This window comes from Sinocyclocheilus anshuiensis, unplaced genomic scaffold, assembly GCF_001515605.1.
Source record: "Sinocyclocheilus anshuiensis isolate Anshui unplaced genomic scaffold, SAMN03320099.WGS_v1.1 scaffold1163, whole genome shotgun sequence".
In the NCBI taxonomy this organism is placed as follows: domain Eukaryota; kingdom Metazoa; phylum Chordata; class Actinopteri; order Cypriniformes; family Cyprinidae; genus Sinocyclocheilus; species Sinocyclocheilus anshuiensis.
In genome coordinates, this window is record NW_015544295.1 from 628,942 (window position 1) to 638,578 (window position 9,637).

The 9,637-nt window shown below is 37.5% G+C and overlaps 1 protein-coding gene across 7 annotated transcripts in view; it reads left to right on the forward strand.

Moving 5' to 3' along the window:
• LOC107698106 (drebrin-like protein B) overlaps positions 1-9,637 on the forward strand; it is a 46,666-nt gene that overhangs the window by 30,263 nt on the left and 6,766 nt on the right. For 4 of the 7 annotated variants that reach the window (XM_016499018.1, XM_016499019.1, XM_016499020.1 and 1 more), the window contains 4 exons: positions 1,144-1,218; positions 1,418-1,521; positions 1,906-1,981; positions 4,193-4,623. In XM_016499018.1, the coding sequence (XP_016354504.1) occupies positions 1,144-1,218; positions 1,418-1,521; positions 1,906-1,981; positions 4,193-4,329 (392 nt within the window). In that variant the 3' untranslated portion in view covers positions 4,330-4,623. Of the gene's footprint in view, positions 1-1,143; positions 1,219-1,417; positions 1,522-1,905; positions 1,982-4,192; positions 5,412-9,637 lie in introns of those variants that run through there. The other 3 variants (XM_016499021.1, XM_016499023.1, XM_016499017.1) reach the window with 2 other exon arrangements.

The following is a 9,637-nucleotide window of genomic DNA, read 5'->3' on the forward strand; positions in this document are numbered from 1 at the left end:
GTATATGTATATGTGTACATGTGAACAAATCATTCAGCTGAAAGAATCATTTGTTCATGAGATGGGCATCGCTACTTTTCTCAGATCATACGGACCATTGTTATGATGCTTTTATTGTGCATTTTTGTTATTGTGGTGCTTTAAAGCCCCAGTCTTCATTCAATAGCTGGAAGTTTCTTTAGACTTTCTCCTTTTGTGTTACACTGAAGAAAGAAAGTCATACAGGTTTGGGACGACATGAGGGTGAGTAAATGATCACGGAATTTTTTGGTGAACTGTCTCTTTAATGAATTAATCATCTCAAAATAAGGCCCGAGCGTTTTGATGCTACACTGTTGTTCAAAAGTTTGGGATGAGATTACGATTTTTCTCTCAAGTCTCTTATGCTGATCAAGCCTGCATTTATCAAAAATACAATAAAAACAGTAATTCTAAAATTGTATTACAATTGAAAATGTTTTCTATATGAATTTAAAATAGCCGTTTTCTATTCTAATATATTTTTATGTAAAGCTGAATTTTCAGTCTTCAGTGTCACATGATCCTACAGAAATCATTCTAATATGCTGATTTGATGCTTAAGAAATATTACTATTATAATAGTTGAAAACAGTTGTGCTGCTTAGTGTTTGAGGAATGTATCAATGCTTTGATAAATAGAAAGGTTAAAAGAACAGCATTAATTTGAACATTTTTCATAATTTAAGTCTTTACTGTCACTTTTGATCAATTGAATGCATCTTTGATCAGTAAAAGTATTGATTTCTTTCAGGAAAAAAAACTGACCCAAAACTTTTGAACAATAATAATATATGCCACATAACATTTCTGCATACTATCACATTTATACTGCAGTACTGTATATCTAGAAAACCATAGTCTACTTGGCTTTAAATGTAACTCATCCATTCTGATTTATAATAAATTGCTATTTTGATACTTTTTTTAATTGTTACTTTTAAATCATTTGAAGCATTTGCACTGAGTGCAATCACTGAGTGTAGTTACTATCATATAAAATAACTCATAACATGATATATTTTGGTCATGCAGCTCTCAAACTCTGACTCTACCCACCTGCGGTTTGTCAGAATACAAATCTTGTTACCATGTGTTTCTACGCATGTGTGTGTGTGTTTTAAGTAGAGCCCAGTTTTGAGGAGCAACCCAGATCTCAGTATGTGGAACCAGAGCCAGAACCCGAGCCAGAGTATGAAGGTGGGATTCACACACACACACACACACATTATCAGCTCCTGTCATTTGTTTCTCTGTGTTGTTGTTTTATCCCATCTCACTGTCATATTATCATCATCAGTCAATCAATTGATTGTCAGCACCACCTTGTGGAGAATGTGTGCTATTACAGGACCCATAGCAAATGATTTCTCTCGTCTTGTTTTCTTTCATGTTACAGATGTACAAGCGGTCGCTGATAATTATGAAATGCCTGTAGAGCAAAAGCAGCCACAATATGACGCAGTAGTGGAACAAGACGCCATCTATGAGGATCCAGCACAGGTACGACACTCACTACCAGAACTAACTAGTTCTGAATAATGACAGCAGTTAGAGCCAAAATCATCTCTAAAGAGCTTTTGATTGGGCAGTATTCTGTGCACTGCAGTTTGGGGTCATTGTTATTGTTCGTCTGTTTTTCTAGAAGTGAAAGATTGCAAATGTTAAATCTGTCAATTTTGAGGAACTCATTTTGTCACTCTTTTAGCGTATGCCAGAGGAGCACAAACTAATATACATGAACCAAAAGCAACAAACTTTTCATATCATAGGGTCTTTAAAGTTAAAGGCATCCATTTTTTAAAATTTCACGCTGTCTTTCGGGGGATGTGAGGCGTGTTTGATTTAAATGTGCAGGTTCTTGAATGTTTTGTGAATGTTTGTCAGGTGGAGGAGCAGAACACGTATGAGACGACAGATGACCGTGGTGTCTGCGCCAGGGCTCTGTATGACTACCAAGCTGGTGTGTGTTGATTATACATGATAAACAATGCATTCTAAATATGCATAGAGATGCACATTCCTTTCGCACAAATCTCTTCTGCTTTGCCATCTGCATTTGTACTAATTCTGCTATTACTAAAATCATCATAGCATGAATTCTCAGTCATGCTTTTAAGAAAATCAGATCAAAATCAGATTTAGGCCAGTGTGTGTTTGTTTAAGCACTCAAAAAATGCATATTCCAGCTCTTTTTCGGATTTGGATGCTGCATTAACGTTATTGGTTAACATGTTTGCATCACATACGTAAACAAAATCAGTTTTGTATAAGTGAAGTGACATGCAGCCAAGTATGGTAACCCATACTTGGAATTTGTCCTTTACATTCAAGTGCACACACACAGCAGTGAGTGAGTAGTGAACACACACCTGGAGCAGTGGGCAGCAATTTTTGCTGCTACTTCAGTCATGGGTATTGAAGAGAGAGTGCTGTTCATTCACTCCCCCACCTACATTTTCTGTCGGTATTGAGAATCGAACCCATGAACTTCAGGTTACATGTTTGACTCTCTACCATTAGACTACAACTGCCCCCAGAATTAATGTCTCAAAAATTCAAATTCTGAGAGTTTATTGCAAGACTGCAGGTTTTTCTTAACTAATCACTGCAAATCTGGTTTGTTCAGCTCATTTATTTGAATTTTTTGTATCGGAATTATTGTAAATATAAATAGTTTTCTAGTCAGAAATTGGACATGAATGGCCTCTCAAGTCGTATTTTAAAAACTGGGACTTTGAGATCATTTTAAAATTAAATGAAACCCCAAAATTAAACTTACCCCATGATTTACTCACCCTCAAGTCATCCCAGGTGTATATGACTTTCTTCTTTCAGACCAATACAATTGGAGTTATATTGAAAAATGTCTTGGTTCTTCCGAGATTTATAATGGCAGTGAATGGCTGTTGAGAACTGGATCGCCACTCTCTTGTGAACGCGCGTACGACAGTTAGCGGAAGCTAGAGATTACAGTTTATATAGTTTTAAATATGGATGTTATTCTTACACAAATGCATCAGTTTGCTTCTGAAGGCCTTTATTAACCCCGTGGAGCACTTTTTATGATGAATTTATGCACTTTTTTTTGGACTACAAAATCTCAACACCTATTCACTGCCATTATAAAGCTTGAAAGAGTCAGGACATTTTTAATATAACTCTGATTGTATTCGTTTGAAAGAAGAAAGTCATATACACCTAGGATGGCTCGAGGGTAAGCAAATCATGGGGTAATTTTAATTTCACCCTTTAAAGTGATAGTTCACACAAAAACGTAAATTCTGTCATTAGTTACTCACCCTCATGTCATTCCAAACCTGTAAATCCTTCATTCATCTTCAAAACACAAATTAAGATATTTTTGATCAAATCCGAGAGCTTTCTGACCCTCCATAGACAGCAAGGGTACCACCACGATCAAGGTCCAGAAACGTAGCAAGGAGATCGTTAAAATAATCCATGTGACATCAGTGGTTCAACCGTAGAACCTCAGATTTCATCAATATCTTAATATGTGTTCTGAAGATGAACGAAGGTCTTACGGTTTGGAACAACACGAGGGTGAGTAATTAATGACAGAATTTTCATTTTTGGGTGAACTAACCCTTTAAGGCTGCCTAACATCTGCATTGCTTTCTCATGTCATCACAGTCATGTATATTTACACATGTAAATTATATTTTGGTGCAAATTGTGTATATTGAAAATTAGATAGCGCAGTGAATGTTTATATAGTTATCAAAGAATGGGACGCTACATTTGATTCCAAACCTGTTGGATATTGACTAAATATCTTTTGGCTGAACTAATGAATGAGCTGACCTCCATGATTCCTATTCTTTCTGACAACAAAGCACTTGAATGTTACATACTCCTAATTACAGCTTCAGAAGTGGGGGAAGTAGGACATTTTCGATAACACATGAAGGCAGCATTAAGTCCTGTTTTTCCTGTTTTTTGTACATGTAAACTCTGGTATGCACACAGTCTGCATAGCACAAATGCGATCATCAGCATAATCAGCATAAACTGTAAGCACACAACCTGATTTTTCTAATTCCGCTAAGCTTTTAGTGTCAAAACAGAAGTAGACTTTGGCCTTTAGACAGCTTTTTATGTCATTTTCCTCATTTAATCTGTGATCTGATATGCTTTACGTGTGTCTTCTCAGCTGATGACACTGAGATCTCGTTTGACCCAGATGCCATCATCGCCGGCATCGAGATGATTGATGAAGGCTGGTGGCGAGGATACGGACCGGATGGCCATTTCGGCATGTTCCCGGCAAATTACGTGGAACTTATCTAACGCAGCTCAACATCTCCCCCTCCCTCATGAGAATCGGACTCAATTCATTTGCCCCGCGTAGATTTAAATCTCTGGTATATTTGATTGAAAAGACTAAAACTAAAATCACGGACCAAAAGAGTGATGATCATGTGACCGGGGGGTGTTTCAACTCTGATATTCATACTGTATTGATGGTTTTCTGTTTCATTTCAAGCTATAATTTTATAAAACAATTGATTTTGAGTATGCAGGCGGATGGCCCAAAAGCGGCCACCTAAAATTGCTGTTCGTGCAGGAATCCTGGGAAACTTCGTTGAATAAGTGCTGTGGTGACATTCCAGTGACATGCGAATATCCTTTTGAGACTGAACCTTTTCTCAGTGTTTGCAAAGACGTTGCTTTTGAACATTTCAATGCTAGTTCCAATATTCCAGAGGTGTTTGGTGCAGATGTTTGTAGTGATCAGTCCCGTTTTGCCTTGGTTTTTGCCTTCTTTTCTCCACAAGACCGAGTGTGACTGCCTTGCTTTCTTGAGGAACATTTGCTGCAGTGATGTTTGCCGAGGTCAGACTGAAATCGATCGATGAGACGAGTTTATTTTTCTGTGTTCTATACGGCCCGTGTTTAAAATCCAGAAAGCAGCTTCAGTCGCTGAATATTACGGTTCTTGATATTAGGCTTGCAGTGAAAATAGTGGGAAGTTACTTTGAGGCCGCAGCTTTTCCCGTCTGCTCAGAACTGTGGAGAATATTAATACTGTGATTTTTAGGTTTCAGGGAGCCATCATTCTCTCATCATCTTGCCTTTGGGTCACAGGCGGGATCTGGATTGCGTTTAGATGCCGAGGCTCAAAAAGAACAATCACGTCAGGTTTATTTAGACCCTTGCATTTTTACCAGTCATCCACTTTACTGTCAGTGCTGTGCCAATATGAGAGTGAGGGGAGAAGTGTTTTTGAGGAAATGTTTGAGGTTTCATTTTTAACAAGCCCGTGTGGAAAACCTCAAACATCTCCGAGTCATTCAGCAGTGCTGTAGTTCCTCTCAAGAGTATGGACAATGTTGTAACTCAAATTAAAAGAATAAATAAAGAGTTTTAAGACTGAACGAAAGTTGTTGCTTGGTGTTATTTCATATTCTTCCTATGCAAATTTTAACTTGATATGAGGCCATTCTAGACAGTGTTTTCAGATATACTTCTGTTCAAAAGGGTTGGATTTTCGAAAATAAATGAATACTTTTATTTAGCAAGGCCGCTTTAAATTGGTCAAAAGTGACAGTAAGCATATTTATAAAGTTAGAAATGATTCCGTTTTCAAATAAATGCTGATCTATTGAACTTTTCGTTCATCAAAGAATCCTGGAAAAATTCTTAAAATATAAGCAGCACAACTGTTTTCAAGATTGGTAATAATGAGAAATGTTTCTTGAGCAGCATATTAACATGATTTCTGAAGGATCATGTGACACTGAAGACTGAAATAAACTGGGACTTTGAGATCATTTTAAAATTAAATGAAACCCCAAAATTAAACTTACCCCATGATTTACTCACCCTCAAGTCATCCCAGGTGTATATGACTTTCTTCTTTCAGACCAATACAATTGGAGTTATATTGAAAAATGTCTTGGTTCTTCCGAGATTTATAATGGCAGTGAATGGCTGTTGAGAACTGGATCGCCACTCTCTTGTGAACGCGCGTACGACAGTTAGCGGAAGCTAGAGATTACAGTTTATATAGTTTTAAATATGGATGTTATTCTTACACAAATGCATCAGTTTGCTTCTGAAGGCCTTTATTAACCCCGTGGAGCACTTTTTATGATGAATTTATGCACTTTTTTTTGGACTACAAAATCTCAACACCTATTCACTGCCATTATAAAGCTTGAAAGAGTCAGGACATTTTTAATATAACTCTGATTGTATTCGTTTGAAAGAAGAAAGTCATATACACCTAGGATGGCTCGAGGGTAAGCAAATCATGGGGTAATTTTAATTTCACCCTTTAAAGTGATAGTTCACACAAAAACGTAAATTCTGTCATTAGTTACTCACCCTCATGTCATTCCAAACCTGTAAATCCTTCATTCATCTTCAAAACACAAATTAAGATATTTTTGATCAAATCCGAGAGCTTTCTGACCCTCCATAGACAGCAAGGGTACCACCACGATCAAGGTCCAGAAACGTAGCAAGGAGATCGTTAAAATAATCCATGTGACATCAGTGGTTCAACCGTAGAACCTCAGATTTCATCAATATCTTAATATGTGTTCTGAAGATGAACGAAGGTCTTACGGTTTGGAACAACACGAGGGTGAGTAATTAATGACAGAATTTTCATTTTTGGGTGAACTAACCCTTTAAGGCTGCCTAACATCTGCATTGCTTTCTCATGTCATCACAGTCATGTATATTTACACATGTAAATTATATTTTGGTGCAAATTGTGTATATTGAAAATTAGATAGCGCAGTGAATGTTTATATAGTTATCAAAGAATGGGACGCTACATTTGATTCCAAACCTGTTGGATATTGACTAAATATCTTTTGGCTGAACTAATGAATGAGCTGACCTCCATGATTCCTATTCTTTCTGACAACAAAGCACTTGAATGTTACATACTCCTAATTACAGCTTCAGAAGTGGGGGAAGTAGGACATTTTCGATAACACATGAAGGCAGCATTAAGTCCTGTTTTTTACACTTTTTGTACATGTAAACTCTGGTATGCACACAGTCTGCATAGCACAAATGCGATCATCAGCATAATATACACCTACTGTAAGCACACAACCTGATTTTTCTAATTCCGCTAAGCTTTTAGTGTCAAAACAGAAGTAGACTTTGGCCTTTAGACAGCTTTTTATGTCATTTTCCTCATTTAATCTGTGATCTGATATGCTTTACGTGTGTCTTCTCAGCTGATGACACTGAGATCTCGTTTGACCCAGATGCCATCATCGCCGGCATCGAGATGATTGATGAAGGCTGGTGGCGAGGATACGGACCGGATGGCCATTTCGGCATGTTCCCGGCAAATTACGTGGAACTTATCTAACGCAGCTCAACATCTCCCCCTCCCTCATGAGAATCGGACTCAATTCATTTGCCCCGCGTAGATTTAAATCTCTGGTATATTTGATTGAAAAGACTAAAACTAAAATCACGGACCAAAAGAGTGATGATCATGTGACCGGGGGGTGTTTCAACTCTGATATTCATACTGTATTGATGGTTTTCTGTTTCATTTCAAGCTATAATTTTATAAAACAATTGATTTTGAGTATGCAGGCGGATGGCCCAAAAGCGGCCACCTAAAATTGCTGTTCGTGCAGGAATCCTGGGAAACTTCATGGTTGGATAAGTGCTGTGGTGACATTCCTGTGACATGCAAATATCCTTTTGAGACGGAACCTTTTCTTAGTGTTTTTGAAGACATTCCAGTGCTAGTCATTACATTGGTGCAGATGTTTGTAGTAGTCGGTCCTGTTTTGCCTTTGGTTTTTGCCTTCTTTTCTCCACAAGACCGAGTGTGACTGCCTTGCTTTCTTGAGGAACATTTGCTGCAGTGATGTTTGCCGAGGTCAGACTGAAATCGATCGATGAGACGAGTTTATTTTTCTGTGTTCTATACGGCCCGTGTTTAAAATCCAGAAAGCAGCTTCAGTCGCTGAATATTACGGTTCTTGATATTAGGCTTGCAGTGAAAATAGTGGGAAGTTACTTTGAGGCCGCAGCTTTTCCCGTCTGCTCAGAACTGTGGAGAATATTAATACTGTGATTTTTAGGTTTCAGGGAGCCATCATTCTCTCATCATCTTGCCTTTGGGTCACAGGCGGGATCTGGATTGCGTTTAGATGCCGAGGCTCAAAAAGAACAATCACGTCAGGTTTATTTAGACCCTTGCATTTTTACCAGTCATCCACTTTACTGTCAGTGCTGTGCCAATATGAGAGTGAGGGGAGAAGTGTTTTTGAGGAAATGTTTGAGGTTTCATTTTTAACAAGCCCGTGTGGAAAACCTCAAACATCTCCGAGTCATTCAGCAGCGCTGTAGTTCCTCTCAAGAGTATGGACAATGTTGTAACTCAAATTAAAAGAATAAATAAAGAGTTTTAAGACTGAACGAAAGTTGTTGCTTGGTGTTATTTCATATTCTTCCTATGCAAATTTTAACTTGATATGAGGCCATTCTAGACAGTGTTTTCAGATATACTTCTGTTCAAAAGGGTTGGATTTTCGAAAATAAATGAATACTTTTATTTAGCAAGGCCGCTTTAAATTGGTCAAAAGTGACAGTAAGCATATTTATAAAGTTAGAAATGATTCCGTTTTCAAATAAATGCTGATCTATTGAACTTTTCGTTCATCAAAGAATCCTGGAAAAATTCTTAAAATATAAGCAGCACAACTGTTTTCAAGATTGGTAATAATGAGAAATGTTTCTTGAGCAGCATATTAGCATGATTTCTGAAGGATCATGTGACACTGAAGACTGAAATAACGATGCGGAATATTCAACTTTGCATCAGGAATAAATTGCATTCTAAAATATTCAAATAGAAAGTACTTATTTTAAATTGTAATGATATTTCACTATATTATTATTATTTTTTTTATCAAATACATTTAGCCTTGGTGAACAGAAGAGACTTTTTTTCCAAAAAACATACAGACCTATTTTAAAGGGGTCATATGATGCTGCTAAAAAGAACATTGTGTATTTGGTGTAATGAAATGTTTATGCGGTTTAAGGTTAAAAAACATTCTTTTCCACATACTGTACATTATTGTTTCTCCTCTATGCCCCGCCTTTCTGAAACACGTCGATTTTTACAAAGCTCATCGGTCTGAAAAGCGAGGTGTGTTGTGATTGGCCAGCTATCCAGTGCGTTGTGATTGGCCGAATACCTCAAGCGTGTGACGGAAATGTTACGCCACTACCATATTGTGATGCCGTGTCCAGGAGCGATGAGACAAAAACATTAAAACCCATTATAAACGAGGCATTTGTTGCATCCAGTGGGGACATAATTACGGATTATAATGATTATTTCATAGTTTTCATATCGTACTGTCTTTTTACGCGTTGCGTTGCATCGCACCGCGTAAACATAAAACCATGTCTGCATTTGTGATCAGAGACAAAAATAACAAACTACTCTACACTGCTCAAAACTCACGTTTGAGTCATCAGTGGCAAATCCTTTAAATATAAAAAATATAAAAAACAGTCTGTGAGGCAGAACAGCCGGCATTGTAGTCTACTCTCCCAGGATCAGGAAACAGTCCTCCATAAAATGCGCTGCACACATCTG